This window comes from Penicillium nucicola (assembly GCF_028828085.1).
Source record: "Penicillium nucicola strain IBT 29836 chromosome Unknown utg000001l, whole genome shotgun sequence".
In the NCBI taxonomy this organism is placed as follows: Eukaryota; Fungi; Ascomycota; class Eurotiomycetes; order Eurotiales; family Aspergillaceae; genus Penicillium; species Penicillium nucicola.
The window spans coordinates 4629133-4653838 of NW_026643125.1; the positions used below are offsets into that span (position 1 = coordinate 4629133).

Sequence of the window (24706 nt, forward strand, 5' to 3'; positions counted from 1 at the left end):
CTAGTTACATATTGCATAAGACATAACTTACCATACGGCTACTGTCGTATGTCATTATCTTTCCCCACAGACTACCCGTCAATTTGGATTAATGATGAAGATGAATATATGAAAACGAATTTCTCTCCTTCAACTAAATAGAAAAGACTTCCGTGAGGATGACAAGCATTTCGACCGCACTTAGACATGACATGACAGATTATTTCGTCTGTAGGCCAGGATATCGTGAGAGACATATATAAGATACTCTGCATCCTAGGCCATGATCATGATGCCAATAAAATTGCATATTGTTGTTCGTTAGATCATTCCACGGCAAAATGCCTTTTTGCTATGACGGATCCCTTTCCATCGATCTCCACCGCAGTAAAATGGGTGCGATTGTCAGATTCACTCGCATGAGGGGTCTCTCTACAGCACGTTGTTAGATGTGAAAGACAATTTCCGTATAGGAGGGACTTACTGAAGAGCAACCATATCCGTCTCCGGTTTAAGCGATGACAGTTCCTTCGCAGAAGTTGCCTTGAACTTCTCTTGAATTTCTGGGCTGAGATATACTCTGTTCCATGCATCGGTTTTATCCACATATCCGACTTTCACCATTCGTGCACCGATGGAAAGGACAGAGATAAGCTTAGTCGAGAGAACTTTAGCATTGGGTGCCATGTTTGCCAGCTGAAGAAGAGATTTGTCCACCTCAAGGTTTCTGCAAATCTGATCGTTGAATACTCAGCTAGTTCTCGACCGGCGGACTGTGTTCTTTATAGCGTTTTGGAATTAATATTGGCATTTTAAATATCATATTAACATGTATCAAAAAATCGGGCGAAGCGCGATAATATCGTGCTTCATGATGCAAAACAAGCTTTTACGATTCATTTAATTCCTTGAGTAGGACAATACCCTGGTCTCTGAGGACAAATATTTGCGAAAATCGCGAAGCAAATGGCTGTGTTGTTGAGCCTACTTGGGAACCAATGCCGGAATTGGTTCTGTGGTAAGCACATCCCGTGGGCCTCGGGTAGGAAACGCTTGATCGAGCACGTGACTATATCTCTCGTCACGTGGTTTTCCCAATATTAATGTCGCATAACCAGACTTCATTTTCTTTGCCACGAATCATGCTGCTTTCTCGAATATTACCTCGGAGAGTTTCTTCGTTTGTTCCAATACAGCCAAAAAATTCATTTACCGTTCTGCGACCACCGTCTCACGGTCTCTTGATTGGTCGACATCCTTTTTCTAAGCTATCTTCTCAGATGGCTAACACTTTGCACCTACGTCAAGAGCCTCTTCCGTTGGGCACAATTCTGAAGAGTGACTCTGGACGGATATTTGTGATTGAAGAAGTTCTCGCTGATCACAGAACTCCCCTGCTATGCGTGTATCGTGTGCGGTAGGTGCCGCTTAAATGTAATCTTACCCGTCGGCATCCAGCTGACCAATTTGGATGATGGAAAGAGCAGATGAGCAAAATTTCATTGTGAAAAATATGATACCGGGGGAGTTTGACTATCAATTGAACTTGCAGAAAGGATTAGCCTCGTGTCGCAACGTGCGAGCAGTAATCGACACTGTCCCGAACCTCGATTTGTTTGTCTACCCATTCCTTGCCGGAGACTTACTTCGTTTGAGCCAAAAGTCACTCGATCGGAAAACAAGGATGCACATCCTCCAGTTGGCTTTACATGGGCTGGCTTTCATGCACGATCGGGGAGTTCTTCACAATGGAAAGCTTCGACATCCTCAAGACTGAGTCACTCACATTACTAACAATTTCATAGACATAAAGCCCAACAATATCTTGGTTGACTATGACGAGAACACTGACGGTCAAGTGATCGTTAAAAACGTTCAAATATCAGATCTTGAGGATACGGTCATCGTACCATCAGGCAAATGGCTGAGAGGTCCTCTTTGTGGCAATGCCATGTGGAGGAGCCCTGAAAGTTGGTGCCGATCTAGACAGAATCAAGCGTCCGATATTTTCTCTTTCGGGATCGTGGTACGTCTGTCCTTTGTACTAAGTTCCAGTTACCTCCATATTCCTAATTGTGTCTCTAGATGATATATGTTATGCTCAATGAGATGGTGTTTCGCGTAAGCGATTCCCAGCTCAGAGCAGAGGACTCTTGGCGCTACATTCTTGAAAGACACGTGTCCTATTTTGCGGATGAACAAGGCCTCAATGGTTTCCTGGAGCACATAGGGGAAGACAATCCCTTCCATGAGCGCTTGATCTCGATTGCTGGTAAATTTACACCAGACAATCCAAGACAGCCTTTCGAGTCTTGGAATTATGTGGAAGCAGATCTCAGGGACCTGGTGTGTAAGATGACGAACTTGGACCCTACGAAGAGGATCACCGCAAGGCAGGCGCTTGAGCACTTTTGGTTCAGGTCGAGCTAATAGAGCTTGCACTGGAAACCGAGACATGATCGACTTGCGCACTTCTATGATATCCAAGGTTTCGATATTCGGATGCTTAGTACATCCCGCAAATCTATATAAGGCATACGTTAGTTCTAGCAATGGGATCTTTCTGTATATCGATGCATATGGGCCTCAACTATTGTTCGAGAAACGTTTGGAATTTTTACGGAGTAGGGGGTTTTCGATGGCTTAGCAATTCAGTCCACCCATACGGCCATGATATGGGGCGAGATGTTTAGTGTTGAAGGGCACGTTTTTGCTTTCTTCCTCGTCCGATGACCAATAATAGAGCGTTTCACGCCGTCGCTTCCTAGGACATTATAGTTGCCGTGGTTAACTCGCTTCCAGGTTACTACCGCCGGTTGAGTGATGTCAATGTTTCATAGGTACATTTGGTGAATATGAGAGGATCGATCTTTCTTCTATAGACATGAAAATCCAGAAACAAGCAGATTAGCATCCCTGAAGCATACTGTACAGTATAGCTGGTATACAAGAAAATTGGGCATAAAATCCGACCCATCGTACCGCTAACTGCGACAAGTATCACCTATTTGTTCATTCCCTAGTTAGTTAGTATTTGGCTCGCTTTGCTGTTCGCCTTCCGTTTCTTCAAATAGACTTGGATTGAGAAAAGAGCTGCGTCAGCGGCAAAAGCTGTTTTAATAATTCTAATCTTCGCCTGCTGGTCGAGTGGGGCGTGAAAAGTTCCTAAATACCGCTAAGAGAATTGATTGGATCTCCACCTCATTGCCCCCTTGCTGCATCACAAGGCGTTTGTCGTCGTTCCATTCGCTGCTGGGCGTAGACTTTGCTAAGAGCAGGGATACAATAGGGGTTGGACAAGGTTCCCCTCCTGAAATACGCGCGAGATGCGGGAGTTCTCAGCAATTAGCCGTTGCGTGTACATTGCAGTACGGGAGCTAGGCTTGATAGAAAATCCTTTTCCATCGAAGACGCGATGGCTACCTTACACTACTCTCGAGCATAATGAATATATCCTTGGCTCTTGAAACACTTCGCAATGCACCAAGTGAAGATTTACGTGACCATATAAATGAAGCCGTTGCGACTTTTCGAGAAATCGAAGCGCGTCTGAAAGACGTCTGTTCCCCACAGTGAGATTCATCTACCTTCCAACTTTCGCAACAATAGTTGACGTATCTGCTAGTCATGAAATTATCCACGAGGTCACTTCTGTTGAGCAGCCAACCTCGAGAGAAAATGTTGATAAAACGGTCCCAACGCGTGCGATGAAGCTTCTGGATGCCTTGAACAAAACATCACATTGGACAATAAAGTCTATCAAACTTCAACCAGAACATGTCTTGAGGTTGAAACGTCCATTTGTTCTCGATAGGAGGCTTGCCGATATTCACAGGGTTGAGGGGGATCCCAAGGCCAAGAACAAATCTAAGATGGTGAGGGGTCTTGCTCAGCGCTCGCTAGCACTACAAGGAGAGAGGGCCGGCTTTTTGGATGTTGAAAATATGTGCGAGATTGCTTCTTGTATGAGGAAGAAAAAGGTCAACCGAGGACGACAGGGAACCATTTCCTCCTATGTGACTGATGAATTGGCTATACAGGAGGAGGACAAAAGTTTTGCCACCAGAGCCGTCCAAGCGGGCATGAGGCAGTTGGTAGTGGAACGAATGCTCAAAAAAAGGCTTGAAGGAGAAGGGTACTCTACAACGGCATCGGGAATATCTGCCTTTACAGCTCTCGCTGTCCGGCCGTTTAGGTCTCTAAATTACAGCGAAATTCCAGAGTTTCTGGATCTTCTGCTTGGCTCGACTTCAATTGATTCGTCACTCTCAGAGGGTGGCCCAGCGACGGACGGCAGTCCCCCGGTATCCATCGCAGATATCATTCAAGAGACTTCAGTATGGTTTGATCGTCTGCAGACACATTACGATAGTAGGTCTCAATGTTTCGTTCACTAACCTTTGACTAATCTGACCAATGTTGCCTTAGAATTCGTTGATCCTTGTACACTTTCGGAGGAACAGCGACTCGGCAGCTTACTTTCACCCCTCTTGAGTAATAATAGGAGTATGAGTCACCCGCCTGATAGTCCGGAACACACTTTGAGATCATCCCACGAAATGGATAACTCAAGGGAGTCAGATGTGCTAGCTTCTCTTCGGGGCGTAAGCCCAGGGATCTCAGATGCTGGGGGTGCATTGAACGCCGCCCAATTACACACATCAGCGCCATCATCATCAGCGAACGTGCATGGAAGCCGAGCCAAAGCTCCTCGTTATAATACGGCAGGGGTGCTTGCGAGGGCAGATCCATATTTTAGTGACTCTTTGGCAAATTCGGCTTTCATTACTCATGTCGATGGTACAGCCAACCAATACCAATCTCCTTGCCAACCAACAACAAATCAGATCACTCCGGCTCCTAATTCTCCGCCAATAAATGATTCATCTGAACAATCATTCTCTGAAACCCTAACTACTGGCTCTTTGTCAAACGCAGTGGATATATCATCCCCTGGCTCAGACACATACAGTCATCGTTTTCGTCCCAGCACTACCAACCAGCCAGGTGAGACGTATACTAGCGCCGAGGAACTTGGATTTTCGCTAGATGAACAACCAAGGAACGTTACTGGCCAGTCTGGGCTTGGCTCACAGGCAGAAACTGACGTTAATGCGCCCCGCTTAAATGTACAATTTATCGAACCCCTCTACGATCCCCGCTTCAATATTCAACCGATCGACCTTCTTTACGATCCTCGATTCAACATACAGCCCATTGAACCCCTATACGATCCGCGTTTCAACATACAACCGATTGAGCCCCTGTACGATCCGCGTTTCAATATACAACCGATTGAGCCACTGTACGATCCGCGTTTCAACATGCAACCGATTGACTTCGTCTACGATCCTCATTACAACCCACAACCAATCGATCCCCTATGTGATTCGCATTTCAACCTACAAATCGTTGGCCTCCACGATTCTCGCTTTACTGGGCAATCGCCCAGCTCTCCTTTAGATGTGCAGCCGGTCTTAGACCCGCCATTTTCTGCGCAGTCGAGCCAGTTTCACCAGTCATCCTCTCATACGCAGCAAGTCACACCTGGTATTCAGAACGAACTATCGGCTATTGATTCACGCTCGCCTGATCAGCTTGGTTCCCTTGAATTTTCAAACCCACATGAGCCTAGGCCTCTATCAAGCAGTGCCCAGCTCACTCGGGTACTGGAATGTTCAGCATAAAGTCAAGATAAATTGGTGTTCTCCCACTTATTATTACATATATTGCCTCAAGGTCTATTTTGCATGAGTGAGCGAGGGCATGAATCATCCATTGCGAATTTTGTACAGAAGCTAGATTTTAAGGACGCGCAATAAATATTACTGCCGTGTCTGAGCTTAACACAGGCTCGTCCTTGATATGTGTATATGTCCCTTCTTCAAGCGAGCCGCCTGGGGTGATCGTTGCGCCGCCAGAAAGCGGAATCAAGTACATATCCTTCAATACATTCATTACCCCCCGCGACTTTCGAAAATAGACGAGAGTCCATCCCCATCCCTGGCCATGGTCAGTGATTTTCAGATGTCTCTATTCCATCTACTTACAGCACCTATCGGCAGTTGCTGAACCAAAGCGGAAACCTTTTTCCCAAGTAGCTCCCCGACATATTCTTTGTTTCCCTCTGAATCCTCACTTGAAACCGTAGCGAACTGCAGCTGATCTTCTTTGATGGCGCAAGCTTCTGGTATCATTGACTTAATTTCCCTTCGGAGGTCCTCGGCATGTCGTGGAAGAGGTTCGGTCGTCATGTTGGGCGGAGGTTATTTTGGGGGCCAAAAGTGATCTGCAAAGTAAGAAAAAAGAACTAAAAACAGTATTTCGAAACTTTTTTAGCTACCTTTTTGAAAATTTTGTTATCTCCTCGAGTAGTGAAATGATTTTTCGCAAAGCGTAAAGCGACTGAGGGGCAGAAGCAGATGCGGGGCCATTACGGCCCAATTGGTGCACGTGACTAATTAAATGTTGTAAGTCTTTTTCCGGACTGGAGGCAGAGAACGCAGGCTAATCTCTAGCCAACCCTCGAGTTCCCTGACAGTATGGCTTTGAAATTTCCTCGTTTTGATGTGAGCGAATCCGAAGGGTTGTTTTTTACATAGCGCGAAATAAGCCGCAATTTTCACCAGACCGCCGCTGCACAACCTCGCCGGATTCCGCATAGCGATTCTAGATCTGAAGTATGACTTGGTATCTGAGAACAACAGGGTCCGAACGCTTTTTTTTTGTTAAAAAAAGCCATATTTCTGGCGCACTAATTGGGGTCAACACACCCAGACGACACCACCCTGACGAAGGCTTGTTTCCATGGATTTTCTAAGGTCGCAGGAGTCGGACGCAAGCTCACAAAGTCAACTACAGGTCTGTGATGGTCCCACGCATCCGTAGATGAAGACAGCGTCTCTCAGATGAACATAAATATTGAAGGTGGCTAAAATTGACTATCGATACAACACGTAGCGCGAGGGAGCAAAAGAAAGTAGATTTCTTGCGTTAAGGGGAACCCATATAAACCATGTGGGTCCCTCTCAGATCATATCTCCATTCGTCCTGTATCCTTCATGTATGTGATATTCCCGGAAGCCTCTGAAACTTGTCTGGGGGCAATGAAGCTGCTTCTAGAAGCCACGTAACCCTCAGAAAACCTGACATGGCTTCTAGATTAGCCGAGGGAGAGAAATTGGAGACATGTGACCATCAAAGGGGTGCGATAGAAGTCTTGCCCGTCGCCTTGGGGGGCACCCCCGGCAATTGGAAATTGCCTCGCCGACCCCCATAAAGGGGGTCTCTGGGGGACCCCGCCCCCCGGCTCGAGGGCGCGTTAAAGCTGAACCAGAAAATTCGCTGCAACGCCTCTCACGAAGAACGGGGTCTGGGGGTCTGTCCCCACAGCCCTGAGAATTTCATGGCCGCTACATAGAGCAAAATCTGAGCTTTCCGAACGGGATGAGCAGTCATATACTCTACCTCTCGAACTTGAGGGTCGGATATTCCGATTTCCATGCTTCGACGGAGCGTGACTGAACCCGCATTTGGGCTCCACGCTCGTATGCCTTCGGTTCCACGGACGATTTGTAGGGCCCATCAAGGTGGAGGTGATCACCGTATGCCTCGCTGAATGTGCAAGTATTTTTCCTGCATCATCTCCTTGAGGTCTAAGTATCGCCTCGTCTCGATCACGGAGTTTAGTCGGGGGCATGGAGATAGTATCTACTGTAGTAGATTTCCATACCATCAGGCGGAGCAAATACCCACGCCACAAAGCTATCATCTATCCCCTGTAGGTCTTCAAATTCCGAGAGAAAGACTGCTATGCACTCCGTCGGGTCTTGATCAGACAAGCATACCAACTGATCCGAAGAATCAATAGACTCGAAGGTCAAGGTAGCGACTCGTTTGTGCCAGCATTGGTCCTGTAGAAGACACAGGCCATGTAATGGTACCGGCAAGGCCGAACAGATACGCAATTTCCTCGCTTCGCATCCGAGTCATGGGAATCCGAGGGTTGCCTGTAAAGAGATCAGACTCAGTCAGTGTTGATTCAGTTGGACGGGGTATTGTACTTTACATTGTTTAAGAAGACCCCGGTTATCGATAGCATGCTTTAGATGATCTGATAATTAGGATCGTCGTCATACCAGCCTACCAGCGAGACCACCATGTCTCTTCTATATCGCTGTTATCAATATACCGTGTCGTATCCAGGTTCGTGACCCTCCGGTTGTGCGAGAAAGCCACAGTGGTGCGTAGGGCAGGTTCATAAGACGGAAAACACGGACGACGAACCTATCTGTTTTAGGATTGGAGGACTCCCTGTAGAGACACTCCGTCGTGCAGGGTGCGAAGGCCGTGGGGTGGAGACCGAGTGGAGCGCGTCGGCCCGCAGTTTATCAGACTTGGCAGGAGTAGCTTTTCTCGCGGCAAGAGCTTCCGCAGTTGTGTGATGGGCTGCTACAATGGCATTAGCATGTTAGTGATTTGTGTTTGTGGCACAAACTTGGCACAATTTGGCAAAGCGCATTGGACTTGACGCGGCAAGCGGCGCGATATTCTACTCACCTCACCGTGGATGACGAACGCCTGGAATTTATGCATCATGCTCTTAGCCTGCGATCTTGGTTGGCGGTATCTCATGCAGGACACCTTGCCTGGTCTGAAGTGCGAGAGCCAGAAATGGTGCGCAAACCATGACCCCTCGCGGAGCACTGACGGAGTGTTAGTTCGGACTTAGTTTGGTGCGCTACACGGTTTCCTGTCCGTCATTAGCTTTTTGATTGGCGGGACACTGCATGACTCACACGGTCTGCATAAAGACACGGGAAGGGGCTCCGTGGCTGGTGTACTTTGGACGAATGCACGTAGTATTGCTTCGCGTCGTCTTTGGGATTAGCTGAAGTTACTCAATATCGTGCTGGGACTTACCTCTTCTTGACTGGCTGGCAAGGGTACTGTAGCAAAGTGGACTTGGTGGGAATCACATTCTCATTCGCACTTCCTTGGCGGTCCACGATGTAATTATAGATGTCAGTACAGTGGATTTCTAGTAGTCAGAGGATCAAACTTATCTGGTGCCTCAAAGCGAAAGCCTGCTCGACTTTGTGTAGCTATCGACTTTGTGTAGCTAAGTGAGAATATTGTAGAACAAATTGCTGGGGGGAAGGAGGACGTATTTATAGGCTCCTCAGCTCCAGTCGCGGAAGTGCTCTGCTGGGAAGCAAACGTTGAAGGGCACGATGCCTATCCTAAGTGAGGCAGGTTCTAATACCGCAACTATCTGCAGCGACATCGTCCGGGCTATTTGAGATGGCCGCCGAGCAAAAATGCTGGTCATGTTGAAAAACAGGGAAGTTGAGCCAGTTAAAAACTTTGGCTCACTGTTGAACATTCGATCTTCTATTATTGAGGCAATGAAAGCTATTCATTTTTTAATTGTAGTGTTCCGTCCGTCAGGACTCTGGATTGCGGAAGCGTCAGGCGACAGTCGCGCGAGCGGGTGCTCGAAAAGTCGTTGACCGGAGTCAACTTTCGAACTATGACCAGTGTTGAGATAAATTTTTCGTTGGTTTCCCTCATTTTATCTAAGTTTCATCCTGTCTATAGTAGAAGTTCATGAGTTCTTAAACGAATGTAAAAAAAAATGATGTGCTCAATATAGATCTTTTGGCACCTTCATCCCAGCGAGATTTAACCATGAGGTATATTGCCCATACAAACACCACAAGAAACAAGATTCACAACAGCATCATCATGACCGGACTTTCAACAGAGCGCTAGTATTCTTCGGATTTCAGGCAAAATTCGACTGCGTCGTGGCTTTGATTCCTTGAGGTGAATGTGAGGGTCTCACGTATACTGTACGTAGATGATGACTTAGCTTCGTAGATGAATAATCAATATTAAGAAAAGCTATAGTTGACTCTAGATACAAGACGTAGCGCGAGGAAGCAAAAGAAAGGTAGCTTCCTCGCGTTCAGGGGAACCCAGATGAACCATGTGGGTCCCGCCGATCACATCTCCATCCATCCAGTACGCTTCATGTGTATCTCTGACAGGCTACTATTTTCCTCCTAGGAACATTTCAAAAGCTCCTGAGAGCAAGAGAGTCCTAGGATCACGATGTATGTTTCAGATCTATTGGAAAAAGCATTTTATGTATCAATCTCACCTGTATTTACCCTGTGTTCATGCACAAAAAACATTGGATCAAGGGATCATGGCGTGGGTCGCGTAGCTAGCGAAACAAGAACTCCAAGACGCTGGAATGTACTTTAGTAGCCTTTCCATGCGATAACAAGGAGATAGGCGGTAGCTAGTGCCTATCGCCTCAAAATCTTGCCGGGGGTTCACGTCTATCAACTGTCCGTGTACTCGATTCTACAACCCTTACTCCAATTATATTGTACATTCTGAACACTCCTTAGATCTTAATGTGGCCCGTAGAAATAGAAGCTTAGTTCAACTTTCGTGGGACGCAGTTTATCTGCTATTTCTCGCCTTTTTCTGAGGCGATAGGTCCTGGTGATGGCTACTGCTGCCTTGCGTATTCTGAACTTACAAGAAAATGATGTGAGAAAATGATGTGAATTCTAATAATGCACAATTTTTCTTCTTGGCTCTGATAGAGCATTTATCTTTCCAGCCTTGAATGTGGCATGATGTGTCCTCCCCGAAAGACATAAATAAGTTGCTTTGGCGCCCTACATGTGCTCTTTGAAACAACGCTGTATTCAGCTGATAGCAACGCGATCTTCCAGAAAGAGAAAGAGAGATATATACTATTTCAGTGGAAACTTCTCTTGCAAACACCAGACCAACATCATGGGAAGGGTTTTGAACGTTCTGACAAGAACTCGGAAAAAGCACCGTACGAAAAAATTCGAATTAAATCACGTACCATTGTGCACGCCTCAGTCAGCCCTCGATAAGAAGATTTTCTATCAGAACTGGAAGCCTAGGCCAGAATGGAAACACCATAGAGGCAAGGATTTTGTTGGGAACAACTGCTGGATTTTCACCAGCCCAGATCACCCAGGCCTCCGTCTGGATGAAATGCAGCTTAAGCTCTACCGGAACCTTTCCTTCCAACCGGTATTCGAGAATGGCAAAATAGAATACAAGCATGCAAGGGACCCTCCACTTGAATGTATCACGAGCCCAGTTGCATTGGAAAACGCCAAACCTTACTGTGCCGGACATTATCTGTAGTCGACGTTATGCGCTGGAGGATGGGCCGACAAACCTTTCCCGAGGACTCTTCTTTCGGCCTTTCCGCAATTGACGGAGGACTGATACAGGGCAGCAAACTTAGTCTGAACGAGGGATTTCGCGGATTCAACGTGATTGAACTATCAAATAGATACATCATTCTGATTGCTGGAAGGCTCTTTTCCGTGGATTCAACGTATAGTGCCACATATGGAGTCCCTTCTACACAGTATATGCGTTTGTGTAATTCATTCACGTGAGAGGTAATTTACAGTACCAATAAAGCCCTTATCCGGCAGAATCCACAGGATAAGCTTATATTGAGAGGCTAGAATATGTAAGTTCCGCGGAGCACGTTAGCTACTATGTTTGACGTGGAATATGTGTTGTCTGTATAATATTTGGGTAGCCCCGGTATTCTTCACCATCAAAGACACGGAATGGGGTGTGCTGTGGCTTGAAGTGTGACATAATACGGGTCATCGCAAAATCGAAGCAAACATGGTGTACGAGGAGCGAGGAGCTAATTTGGAAGGGGATGTATTGTACCGGACAAAATAAACAGTTATCTAACAAAGCAATCACGGGCAGTCTGTAGTTCAAGGCCAAGTGCAAAAGTTGCCTTCCTCATCCAAGTGTCCTTCAAGGTACAGTGCAATTCTACAGTTGGAAGTTGCTGCTGCAGCCCTTTTCACATCAATAGCACATTTTGCCCGAGTGTCCCTGTACAGACGCTTGACAGCCTGCTCGTGTCCATTCCGGGCTGCTTTGCACAACGCCGTGTCTCCAAATTTATCAGCAGCAGCAACATCCAATTCACTTACTTCCAGTAAAAGATGTATAATCACCAAATGACCATGGTAAGCGGCCAAAGAAAGTGCAGTATCGCCCAAGTAAGTTTTGAGATTAGTGTCGGGGGTGTCTGTGTGCCGAAGGAGTAGCTTTGTAACTTCTGGGTAGCCCATCTCGGAGGCAACGCAGAGAGGCGAGCTGTTCCAAAACTGCTGATTAATATCGATGGTATCAAAGGAGAGCAACCGGCGTACAACTTCCACATGACCATGTTTAGCAGCATGGAACAGGGGTGGGGCCTGATGCACGTTCACTTGAATGTTTGTCCTCGCGAGAAGGAGCTCCACCATCCGTAAATCGCCATTGGAAGCAGCATGGGTGAGAGGAGGCCATCCTTCATCATCACGAAGGTTCGGATCTAGCTGATCGTTGTTGAGAAGCACACAAGCTACCGGTATGCTTCCCACTGAGACCGCATGGTGAAGAGCTGTCCAGCCATTTTGACCAGCCACATTGAGATCTACATGGTCTTCTGCGAGAATCTGCAGGGCTGCAGCTGTGTGCTTTTCCTTTACAGCCAAGCAGAGTGCTGTTGCTCCATTAGCATCTCGGGCATTGATATCCACAACACCATAGGCTAAGAAAAGCCTTGTGATCAACTTGTTGCCATACTCTGCTGCGATGTGAAAGGCAGTGCGACCGTAGGTGTCTCTTGCGCTGGATTCTATACCGCATTTGGCCAGCAGGCACTTGGCTACCGACGTGCATCCATACTCTGCTGCGATGTGAAGGGCAGTGCAGGAACGTCTGTCCGTTGCATTGATAGATATGTCTTCATACGTGAGCAGTTGTTGGACCACCTCCCTGTCACCATTTTTCGTGGCTTGATGCAACAAGCTCTGGCCATCTCTATTTCTAGAGTTTGGATCTGCGCCATGGGCAACCAGTAGCGCGATGACATCTTGGAGGCTTGCCTGTACAGCCCGACGGAGCAGACTGTTTCTGAGAGCGACATCCTTCAGTAGGATCTTTCTTGAATCGGGATCTGAATTGAGGAGTATCAGCCGGGCGATATTCGGGGGTTTCTTCGTCACTGCCAGGCAGATGGGCGAGAAGTCTTTGTAATCTGGCGTTCGAATGTCGCTACCCCTTTTCAAAAGGGCTTGCACCAGGCTCTCATCGCAGCGAGCGATAGCGTACCAAATAGCCGACCGTTTTTTGATATCCACTCGAATCAGATATGGATTAAATTCGAGTAGAAGTGATGCAGTTGGCAGAAGATTCCTTTCAATGGCGTATACCAATGGAGTCTGTCTGTGTTGATCTTGCCAATTGATATCCGCTTCCTTGTTTTCAAGAAGTATGCGAATGATTTGCTCGTTCTTGGTTCGAACGGCGTAAAAGATCGGTGTGCGAGATCTACTGTCGGTTGTGTTGGCGTTCGCTCGGTAGTCGTCCAACATCATTTTGACGAATGTTAGTTTGCTTTGACAAAATCCCCAAAACAATGCGGAGCTGCGTTGGCTTCGGACATTGAACCTGTACAGACAGTCGAGGAAAAGATGATTCGCAGTTTGATTGACGCAGGCCAGCGCAAGCAGATCTTTGGCTTGATCCAGGCTTTCTGCTATGCAAAGAAGGATTTCATCAGGAAGTCTGTAGAGAAACATCTATCAATTACTTAGGATTAACTCATGTACTAAAAGTGGGGACAGCAAATACTCACATTGGAAAGTTTGAGCTAAGAGGAGCTGGTTACGGCTTTTATCGTGTGGAATCGGCGTGCTGGGTGACTTGAATAAAAAACTGAGATGGAGAGAGCTCTGGAATATCTTATATGCACCAGAACATAAACCTTGTAGCACGCAATATGGGTAAACCGAGAATATGGATGCCTTTTTGTAAGGTAGGAAATCATCGAAAAATTTGAGGAACTGGTCGGGCTCCTGGGAAGCTGGTCTTGGATACTAGGACCCCTTCTATGTGAATGCTACTACAGCAGACCATGTGAAGTCGATCTCGGGTTAGAACAAGGGTTTCTAGTCGCCAATAGATGGAAATGCCCTAGACTTTCGATGCATTCCCACCAAGTCTTGATCGGGCCCTCCATGATCTACAGTATACCACGCCGCCATCGATGCAAGGTCTTGCGATTGAATATCTTATTGGTACTTAGGAAGTGGCATTTGTGGCAACAAAAACGGGGTGCCACGAGTCATAAACAGGATTGAACAGCGGAATGGGGTGCAGACTCTTCAGATGTCCCATGCATAGGGATAGGCGGCTCGTAGAAGCTGCTCCTTTGCGCCCAAAACGGTTCAGAGGCTTCCAGGAGAAGAGAACTCCTAGGGACAAGAACTCCTGGGGACAAGAGACGGGTTTCTAGCACGATGAAACTGTCTGTGGGAGCGGGAACAGTTTGATATGGGTGATGAAGATGGGGAAGTTTGTTTCTATTATGAACTGAAACCTGAGTCTGAATTCTTCAAACTACACTATGGTTTTGAAGCAACAGCACTGAAGTTTTTCCGAGTTTGATTAGGTATTTTCCCTTCCTTGATTTTACGTCAGGCTATACACGACTGCGCCCGAGTGCTCAATACGTATCAGTGTTCCTAATTACCGCGAAGAACACGACACGAGGAGATTGAAGATGAAGTACGGTCCAAAGCGGATGAATCAGGAGATGATACTGTCTCTCCAAGCATACCATCGGTTACATCAGGAATGGATGACTGAATGACTGCCGATGCACCGAATGTAGGTGTTCCGGTGCATGGTGGCTGACCTTCGCGAAGAAGGTGATCCATTTGGCCATCATGCTCCACAATGCTTCCTGGCTGAGGAAAGCGAATGTCCACGTTCTCTTTCGTTATACAGCCATTGATATTAGCGACGAACATGGATGGGAAAGTAGCCGTTTGCTTTTGTACGTCTTTGGACTGTTGCAACGAGCCATTAGCCACGGTGATGGGAGCACAGTTCATGTACATCTCACGATATCCAATGCGATTGAACCACGTCCAAGCCAAAGTATATTTCCCGGGCGTAACTCCTTCGGGAATTGAAAAATCCAGGTGAAGGCCATTATCGGCAGTGGCGCCTCCGGCGAGTCTCTCTGCCTTTGTAGGACAACCTCCTTCATAGGACTTGATGACCATCCATTCAGAATCTTTGGTTGGCTCACGGTCTTTGGTCAGGCTCAGTTGGCATGACCCGCCACCGTGGGTCGCGCTTCCTTTGAACTTGATAGTATTCTCAGTGCCGATCTGATAGATTGTCTCCGTCGAAGGAGCCAAGAATGCATCCATGCGAAGTTTGCAGGGGAGATCGCTGCCATGTTCAGCGAGAGGAGAGTTGTTCAGGGTGTCTTGACTGTATGGCTCTGGCAAAGTCATGATGAGATGTCCGCTGACCACGCATAAGACGATCATCTCCAACGGTAGAATATATCTAGTGAGCATCATAACGGTGGCAGCCTAGCTTGATCGACGCATCAGTTGACCAATCAAATCCCACGTACTTTAAAGATCGAGAAATTTGGAAGCTGGGGAGATACTTCATATTGTAGTGGTGAATCGCGTGACATTCATGACTTGTTCCTCAGGCACCAATGTCATGGGAGAGTGATATGGTCATTTCACAACTAGAGAGACTTTAGGAAGAGACGTACAAGCATGCCACTCATTTCGGACTCATGATTTCTTCAGTATTATGCTCTTTGATATAGCATCAGGTTATCTACAGGACCTCATCTGCCTATAGCTCCCTTCCCTGGCTTGTTGTTGGGTTTTGTTCCCAGTTGTCGACCTGTCTGTCTCGACCAGACTGCCATCGCGCTGTCCCCATTTCAATATATAAAAATATACAGCAAATCACAGAACCAGGACTAGGCGTTGATTAAATCATTGTGAAAGAAGGCTGGTGTAATTAAATTAGGGTCTGGCTCAGAATAGTGACGCCATATATAAGTGTTTCTTTGAATCCCATTAGCCAGATAGACGAATAAGTTGAAAGCGTATCAAGTTCAAAGACGGCAGAAACAGTATTAGGAGGCACAATGTACAATAAGACTGATCCATAAGATGGGAATACGTGTGCAACTTACGGTATTGCCCATAAACGAGCGTTGCAAGCTTACAGTGCTTCCGAATATCACCATCTAATAGCTTGGACCACAGTATCAACCTTGAACTTCAGGTGTGGTGCTGTGAAGTCCGCTACAGAGAAGAAACACTTTCGTCAATATTAGCAAGGTATGACTGATTTCGAAAACTACTGTACGATGTTCACTTAGTTTCGTCAATTAGTGATGATGATACCCTGGGGAGTGCAATGCGTTTGCAAGACCTGCAAGAGCAATCGCTTTAAGAATGGACAAGTATTATGGAAACGAAACTGCCACAAACGCAAATCGCCATGACTTTGGTATTACTCTGACTTATTCTTCGGCGAATATAGACCTTGCTAGTTGGTTCATTTTGGTTCCAAAGACACAAAGACTAACATAAAGCGATGAATATCAGTGATGAACACTCGGCTAAGCTTCCACATCCCTGACCTGAAGAAGTAAAGAGGTGGAGCTAATTCAGAGCCAGCTTCGCAATCCACCAGGCTTTATCTCTCCCAGACATTCGAGCCACGTCATCCAAACATTGAAGTATAACATTCTTCTGAGACACCGAAAGCACAATAGGCCCCTTGGTACTAAGATCTTCTAGAAGTTCCGAGGCGTCCGTTGCATCACGCAACTTTTTCCCTGGCGTGGGTCGTAATCCGCAGCTGTTGATCTTGAAGATGAGTAGATCAAGCTCCGAGATATATGGCAGTGCATTCGATCGAACAGTCGATATAGGTATCGCGCCAGAGGGGACATAGGGCGACTGTAGGTTACGATTAATATCATACTGTTGAAGAAAAATTGCGACCAACGGTCTCACCTGCCAATCAGGAGTAATATCTATCTGAATTAATTTGCCATTGGAGCCTTTGTAGTAAAAAAGCTGAGCTGTTTGTTGGAATGGAGAAGATGGCAAAGCAAGCAGTTTATCTTTTACTGCTTTGGGAGCGCTCTGGACAGTTATGAGGAAGTCGACGTCCTGTTAGTAAGGCCATCAGCGGCTACTCAAAGTCTATGATTGGCCCTTGAGAACGAACCTCAGTTGTGCGGTAGTTACGAATGTATCTCCAGAGACCTAAACCCCCGATGATAACGATTCGGGAGTTTCGAGAATTCCGGTATGGTTTTGAGGATTACAATGACAGCCCCGGCAGCTGCCTCCAACTCAGCAAAAGACAGCCCGCTAGACATTGTACGTATTGCAAATCCAAATTCAAGAAAAAACTTGTTTTCTAAAAATGATTTGTGCCTAAGGAGGATGCTCTTGGCTATCATTCTGAATGCTGTTGCTTGCCTGGTTTTTGTAAATCCGTCTCATTGAATGTCACATGACAATGGCGCCAATCAAGATATATTTAGCGTTGGATACCCCTCATCTTTAGGTGATTTGACAAATTTCGAAACAATCCGTGTGGCATATAACCGCTCATGGCTGAGACGCAATTCCAAATGATTTCTGACCTACACCTGGAATCCCCAGCTGCATACGATATTCTTCATGTCAAACCCCGAGCGCCATATCTGGCATTAATCGGCGACATTGGATATGTTAAGGACGAGGGCTTCTTTCAGTTTATTCGCACTCAAGTAGAAGCCTTCTGCATCGTATTCCTTGTTCTTGGCAATCACGAACCATATCACAGCAATTGGACTCAAACAAAGTTACGGGTGAAAATATTTGAGTCCCAACTCAAAGAGTCTTTCACACGAGGCGAAACGTCGGGCCAATTTGTTTTCCTCGATCAGACACGCTATGATCTTTCACCAACACTGAGCATCCTCGGCTGCACCTTATTTTCCCAAATAGCCCAAACACAGATGAATGACGTCAGTTATGGCTTGAACGACTTCTATCATATTAGTGATTGGTCGGTTGAAGCACACCAAGAAGCACACCAAAGTGACCTTGAATGGCTCAATTGTGAGATAAAGTCCATTTCGCGCTTGGAACCTAGTCGCAAAATCGTTGTGCTCACTCATTATTGTCCCCTAATCAGCGAAGACGTCGTTGATCCGAAGCACAGGCATAGCAAAATCTCCTCTGGTTTTATGTCTGATCTGTCAGGCGAATTCTGCTGGAAACAGGAGGTTGTGAGAATATGGGCTTTTGGTCATACTCATTTCAATTGTGACTTCCGAGACGCAGAGACCGGAAAAAGAGTGATTTCAAACCAAAGAGGATACTATTTTTCTCAGACAGAGGGGTTCGACACAACCAAAATTGTTGAAATATGAGCCACCGAGAGAGAAAACTATGAAAAAAGCATGACCTTCAAGGAAAGACTAGTAATTCTCGATTCTGTGCAGCTGACGGCGCTTTACAGCCAATTCACTGCGGAGATCATCTAGGAGGAGATACATCCTTGAGAAATCTCCTTCTTTGAGTGCACGGTAGAATGATTTATAGGCTTCGCCCAGGCTGTTCTCATCAAATAAAACTGTCCCGTCCACGTATTCCAGAATATAGGTCAGAATCGCCATCCAGTAATTTGCAGATCTGGTGCCATTATCTCGACATAGCAACATGATTACAGCCTCGCAGTATCGAACAGGGTGAGGAATCTGTACAGAGCCAAATTCAGGCGGGAAGCGTCCTCGGCCACGGCCGGGTGCCGCTGATGGAAGGCGTTCGTCTGAGGCATTCAAAATGTCTAGGCTCCCTTCGGAAAAAGATAGTTCCCACAGCACGTCGGACTTCCGGTATACTGAGATCACCAGTTCGTCGTCAATGTGCCAATGCTCAATGGGGAGGTTTCCCCGATATCCATCTAAAACAGGGCAACCTAGGCCTTGCAGACAACCGGCAAAACCAGCTTTCCGAATCGAGGTCAGGGCAATCTTCGTCGATTCGTCGGGTATAACAAAAGCCATACCCTATGATTAGGTCAAAAACATTTCATTTAGAAGGAAGAAAAAAATCACGGACGTCAACAATAGTGGGGACGCCATATACAGTCGGTAAATAATTGCCCCAAAGGGTGTTCGGAACTCCAGCGGAGGTAAATATACTAGAGATCGTTGCGACAAGCCTTTCGTCCAGCGTGTGAGCTTGCGTGTGAGCGTCAGACATAGTGAAATATATGTAGCATATCAGGCGTGATAACTAAAAGACGGTATCGCCGGCGCAGCAAGAAGGAGCGAAGAGAAAGGGTTTCGGCACAGGGGCAAGAGGATGCGGCCGGTATAAGTCAGTTTAACGTAATTCACAACCGAGCGGCCACCACAACCGAGTGGCCACCCCACCAAAAAACGCGTCACAGAATCAGACCTTTCTTGTTTAATCACCCATTATGCCACCAATTCGTACTCAATCTGCTCAAAAACGTACAGAGCAAGAGGGTAGGATCTTACTAGCTATTAAGGCTATTAAGAAGCAAGAAATTGTCTCAATTCAAGAGGCAGCAAACCGATTTGATGTGCCTCGTACGACTCTCCGCCGCCGTATTGCTGGCCACGTTTCTCGCGATGAATCACGCGCCAATGGTCTGAAATTGACAGAGATTGAAGAGGATTCACTTGAAAAATGGATTATCTCTTTGGATTCACGTGGAGCAGCCCCTCGACCGTCAACTGTACGAGAAATAGCCAATATACTACTGGCGGCGCGTGGATCTATACCCCCTGTTACGGTCGGCGAAAACTGGGTTTCAAACTTTATAAAAAGGCATCCTACACTTACGTCTCGTTTCTCGAGACGTTACGACTATCAGCGAGCCAAATGCGAAGATCCTAGGGTTATGTCTCAGTGGTTTTCTCTCGTCCAAAAGACTATCCTTCAATATGGTATCGATTCCGCTGATATCTATAACTTTGACGAGACTGGTTTTGCAATGGGCTTAATTGCGACCGCAAAAGTTGTCACGAGAAACGAATACTATGGCCGCCGATCGCTTTTACAACCCGGAAATCGCGCGTGGGTTACTACAATTGAATGTATAAGTGCGTTAGGGTGGGCGCTTCCTCCGTGTGTGATCTTTAAGGGCAAAGTCTTTATCGAATCTTGGTTCGATGGCCTTCCGGATGATTGGAGACTTGAAGTTAGTACGAATGGATGGACGTCTGATGCAATTGGCCTTCGGTGGCTTGAAAAGCTCTTTATTCCGTCTACTTCGTTACGTACGAAGGGGAGGTATAGACTGTTGATACTTGACGGCCACGGTAGTCATTTAACACCACAATTCGACAAAATTTGCAAGGAAAACAATATTGTCGCAATTTTTATGCCTCCGCATTCATCTCACCTTTTACAGCCTCTCGATATTGGCTGTTTTGCGGTGTTAAAACAGGTATACGCCGAGCTTGTTGAGTCGAAAATGCGTGCCGGAGTCGATCATATTGATAAACTAGACTTCCTCGAAGCCTACTCGACCGCTCGAATCACGGCGTTTAAATCGGAGACTATTAAGAATAGCTTCGGTGCTACCGGTTTAGTGCCTTATAACCCTGATCGGGTTATCTCAAAGCTCAATATCTGCATTCGTACGCCTACCCCCCCCTCAAGCCGAGGGAGCGAGTGGGAGCCAAAAACGCCCTCAAATTACGTCCAATTACAAAAACAAGCTTCTTCGATAAAAGCCTTATTAAAACAGCGCTCAAAAAGCCCCCCGAGCCCGCTAAATTCTGCGATAAATCAGGTTTTAAAAGCCTGTCAAATCACAATGCATTCGGCAGCTATTCTTGAGAAGGAAGTTAGTGATTTACGCGCTGCAAACGAGAAGAAGAGGCAAAAAAAGGCTAGATCTACAAGGCAGATACTTTACGAAGGTGGCCTTACAGTGAAAGAGGCATCAGACCTGATATCCCAGCCTATACAGGCTATTTCAGCGCCAGTATTAGGTGAGGTAAACCAGGGTTTTTTACCTTCATTGCCACGTACGAGAGCCCCACCGAGATGCTCAGATTGTGGAATCCTAGGTCATAAGAGAACTGCATGTAATAAGGGATCTCGCGTATAGTTTAATGAATTTATTAGCGTTTTGGTTGAGATAGATGCATTAATAATGATGCGTTTTTGGTGGGGTGGCCACTCGGTTGTGGTGGCCGCTCGGTTGTGAATTACGTTATTCAGAATGCTGAGGTCATCCCAGCCATACGGATCCGGCAGATATATTCTTCCGACAAATTGCGTTCCTCCTGTGCCAAATGAGTGTCGGACTTAGCTAGAAGCGTCAAAATTAGTATCGGCTCCGAGAGATGCAGTATGCACCAGTAATAGAATTAAGCAATGAGGTCGTTGCCCAGTACTTGAGGTGTGTTTCTACATAATATGGATAACAAGATCAAGAGCGGTTTGGAGCTGATTCAGCAATGTTGCAATCCCGTACTGTATCCGTCCAATTGGAGGTGTAAATGACTCTGTATTTCATTACCCCTATTTCCCACTATTTATGGGTCCAGTCTTGTTACTAAGCTATGCCGTCGGATCATCTATAGACCCGGTTTTCATGCAGTATTCGTACGATAATTGTGACAAAATATGCTCCCAGGGCCTCTATCGCTCCTGGGTCTGGCTGGCGTATTCCCGGAGCCATTGTCTTATTCAGTCAGGAACATAGAGTAAGGGTCCCAGGAGCAGATCTCGTCTTCCTGGAACCTAGAATAGCCCCAGGAGTAAAGTGTATGGGATTAGCTCCTGCAGATGACGTCGAGGCGCCGAGTGTCAATTTATTGATTTCCAGAATCAAATCGATAAGTACAAGAGTTTGTTAGTCTCTTGCCAGCTTGAGAGGTGTTTTCTGCCAACAATCTCCGTCCCCACGTGACGCGACTCTACGATGTATCTGTCTGTTTCATCGCGCTGTTCAATGCAAAAGCATTTCGTAACGTGGTTGTTAGAGTACAGACTAGTACGGGCATAGCCAATGCAGTACTTCAGGGTGCGATTTTTCTATTTTGTGGAATGTGCAAAATAAATGGGGGATCAGCTTAGTAAGGCTTTTGAGGGCCTGAGATCATCAGGCAGAGGGGTTGTGTTGCGATCCTTACTGTATCCGGCCAACTGGAGATATCACTGACTCTGTATCTCCATTACCCCTATTTCTCGCTATTTATGGGTCCATTCTAGTTACATCAGCTATGTCGACGGATCATCAATAGATCCGGTTTCATGCAGTATTCGTAAGGTAATTGCGACTGGTTGCTGAATATTCTTCGGGCGCGCTAGTAGCATTGCGTTTCCCTTTGGTCGACAGAATAGCCTGTCTGCCAGCACAGTTCAGCGCTTAGTCATTTCGTCATACGCGAAGCAGTTTGCAGCCTTCGATTACGATGTAATGGTAAAGTCAGTAGCGTTTTACTCTATTCTTGAGTTGAAGAATCAAAATTGCATTTTCTGCTAAGTTTATTCCAAAAATCAACCACAGGTATGATGCCCGTTGCTGATCACAATGCCGAGCGTCTAACCAAGCGTTATCGGATGGGATTGAGATCTTTGCTGAATTCACCTTCACGTCATACTTCAGCTGTTATCGCTTACGCTGCGTCGAGGTGAGTCGTGCCGACCGACGGAGCGGTGCAGTAGACGGGACTCGTGGTGGGTGGGCCCCTGATATTCTGGTGGAGCGACGGAGACCACTTCGCTCGACTGGTGCCGGCAATCCCTCCGACCGCTGACGCGACTGACTCTGAGGATCGTTCGCTGAAAACATTCTGACGGCTGCAAGTCCTCCATTGGGCGACGATTGGCTGGCCGTGTTGACAAAATGTGTCTCGGCATTAGAATAGGGGGCTGGTAAAGGGCGTATCAAGGCGTCCAAGGCTCCTTCGTTTCGACTGTAGTCATCAGTATCCTGGTCGTCGCAGAAAGAAGATCATCCACACTTACCACACACCGCATGAGGTGCTAAAGCCTGTATCTCGCTTTTGCAACCATTCTTCCGCGCAGGATAGATGAGAAAGCGTTTGGCATTGCGGACAACACAAGATCACGGACTCGTTCGCATGTTCTCCATCCTCGGCCAGGCAGAACACACAGTGGATGCTGTCGACCTCGTCGCTCGGCGTGATACGCTGGAACGTCAAACTCTGGTAATTGGCCAGGGGATTGGTTCTTGAACGGAGAACAGCCGGTCGGGCCGGCGACACTTGCCACGGGACATTGTTGGTCCGCAGCGTTGTGGAAGTCACATATGAATTGAATGGCAGGTCTGGCTCGGGGCTTGTTGGCAGTACCTGCGTGTCTTGTCTGCGCGCGCGCGATGACCGGTCAGTTTCGTCCGACTGGGGAGTGCGTCTTTGGGAGACTTACAATGTCTCACGCTGGCCCGGGTGCTCAACTGCTGATGAATAGGCCGTTCTGGGGCCATGTGGTACTTGCGCCTGGTTGCGGACGGCCGCTTCATACCACTGCTGACCAAGTTGCTCGGCCTGGCGTTGCCGATGCCATCTCGCGCAGAGGAAGTCTCTGGCAACGTCACAGAGCTTCGATTGTAAATTTGACAGGTCAAACGGCTCTCTCGCGAGAGTGGCCAACTTTTGATGCCCTATCTTGGTGTCTCCAACTTTGATCGAGTTCTTGCACGGCTCGCCTTTTTTCGTCATGCCGCAACAGGAGCCAGGACCACTGTGAGGGATTTCGCAGACGGAAAATGGGTTCCAAGGCATGGTAGTCATTGATGTGGTCGTGATGTGCTCGACAAAGGCAGAAAATGCTTTGGATTGTTGGTGGTGTTGGGCAATCTCTGCAGCGTCCCCTCGTCAGCTTATATACCATCTCCGTAGGCTCTTGCCCTGCATGTCTGCGTGCCTTCTGGCATGCAACACCTTCCTTGAAACAGACGATACGTCGAGAAATGCATTCGCATGCAGTATGCGTCGGTATACGGCCGATCAGCAGCCTGCGAGAAGGCATGTCATTCCAGATCACTGCTGCGCAATCAGCTGCACTTGTGGCTGTAAATTGCGATGACCATGCATTGGCACAAGGAGTGGCTACTGCGGTAGGCAGCATAGTCGACACATTCTGGGTTGCCTATTGAAATTTCGAAGTGCGTGGTAGGTTGTGATTTATTTTTATGTCACTAGATGCAGATGTGGGTACGTAGATAGATTCGGGCTCCCGGGGCCATTGACACTGCCAGGAACACATTTGGCGTTCCCGGGAGCTAGACTCCAGATTCTCTGAACATTCTTGTCAAGGCTTTGATGCTGCCGTGTAGTTGCTACACACCTCTCGGAGGAGTGAGAGGCTACACTCTTAAGTGAGAGTAAAGGTCAGTATAAAGAGGCCTGCTATATCCAGTGTTCGAGTCTCTCACTACACCCTCCTCTGCAGTTCCTATGCTTCCTCGCTTGAATCTGTCCAATCATGGTCTGTCTCAATTGGCTCTTCCTGGGTCTACTGATAAGCTAACACATTACAGCCAAACATCAGAGACCTGCCCAACGAGCTTTTGCTGTGGATTGTGTCGCATTTGGATGGTACTGCATTATTCTCGCTCGCAAATTCATGCACAGACCTCAATTTCAGACTGCAGCCCAGCATCTGGAAGTACAATGCCAAATTTCAGAACAGCAATCTGTTGCATCTGGCCACCAAGGACGACAATGTTCACCTTTTCAAGGCTGTGCTCCAATATAACGCCAACATCAATGCATTCTACCGCGGCAAAA

At 47.0% G+C, this 24706-nt stretch overlaps 7 protein-coding genes across 7 annotated transcripts; 1 reads left to right on the forward strand and 6 right to left on the reverse strand.

Moving 5' to 3' along the window:
* Nucleotides 1-305: 305 nt before the first annotated feature.
* On the reverse strand, nucleotides 306-666 carry N7511_001734 (uncharacterized protein; the record flags this gene model as incomplete). The annotated part of the gene is made up of 2 exons (XM_057124159.1): nucleotides 306-411; nucleotides 464-666. The coding sequence occupies 2 exons, from the start codon at nucleotides 664-666 to the stop codon at nucleotides 306-308; spliced, it is 309 nt and encodes a 102-aa protein (XP_056989892.1).
* Nucleotides 667-3423: 2757 nt separating this feature from the next.
* N7511_001735 (uncharacterized protein) lies at nucleotides 3424-5666 on the forward strand (the record flags this gene model as incomplete). Its single annotated transcript, XM_057124160.1, has 3 exons — nucleotides 3424-3551; nucleotides 3605-4350; nucleotides 4408-5666. The coding sequence occupies 3 exons, from the start codon at nucleotides 3424-3426 to the stop codon at nucleotides 5664-5666; spliced, it is 2133 nt and encodes a 710-aa protein (XP_056989893.1).
* A 118-nt stretch (nucleotides 5667-5784) lies between these two features.
* N7511_001736 (uncharacterized protein) lies at nucleotides 5785-6233 on the reverse strand (the record flags this gene model as incomplete). The annotated part of the gene is made up of 2 exons (XM_057124161.1): nucleotides 5785-5982; nucleotides 6030-6233. The coding sequence occupies 2 exons, from the start codon at nucleotides 6231-6233 to the stop codon at nucleotides 5785-5787; spliced, it is 402 nt and encodes a 133-aa protein (XP_056989894.1).
* A 5550-nt stretch (nucleotides 6234-11783) lies between these two features.
* Nucleotides 11784-13442, reverse strand: N7511_001737 (ankyrin repeat domain-containing protein; the record flags this gene model as incomplete). Its single annotated transcript, XM_057124162.1, has 1 exon — nucleotides 11784-13442. The coding sequence occupies one exon, from the start codon at nucleotides 13440-13442 to the stop codon at nucleotides 11784-11786; it is 1659 nt and encodes a 552-aa protein (XP_056989895.1).
* Nucleotides 13443-14591: 1149 nt separating this feature from the next.
* N7511_001738 (uncharacterized protein) lies at nucleotides 14592-15374 on the reverse strand (the record flags this gene model as incomplete). The annotated part of the gene is made up of 1 exon (XM_057124163.1): nucleotides 14592-15374. The coding sequence occupies one exon, from the start codon at nucleotides 15372-15374 to the stop codon at nucleotides 14592-14594; it is 783 nt and encodes a 260-aa protein (XP_056989896.1).
* Nucleotides 15375-16559: 1185 nt separating this feature from the next.
* N7511_001739 (uncharacterized protein) lies at nucleotides 16560-17287 on the reverse strand (the record flags this gene model as incomplete). The annotated part of the gene is given in 4 exon segments (XM_057124164.1): nucleotides 16560-16859; nucleotides 16917-17075; nucleotides 17134-17171; nucleotides 17191-17287. The coding sequence occupies 4 exon segments, from the start codon at nucleotides 17285-17287 to the stop codon at nucleotides 16560-16562; spliced, it is 594 nt and encodes a 197-aa protein (XP_056989897.1).
* Nucleotides 17288-18379: 1092 nt separating this feature from the next.
* N7511_001740 (uncharacterized protein) lies at nucleotides 18380-19166 on the reverse strand (the record flags this gene model as incomplete). The annotated part of the gene is made up of 2 exons (XM_057124165.1): nucleotides 18380-18970; nucleotides 19023-19166. The coding sequence occupies 2 exons, from the start codon at nucleotides 19164-19166 to the stop codon at nucleotides 18380-18382; spliced, it is 735 nt and encodes a 244-aa protein (XP_056989898.1).
* Nucleotides 19167-24706: the final 5540 nt, after the last annotated feature.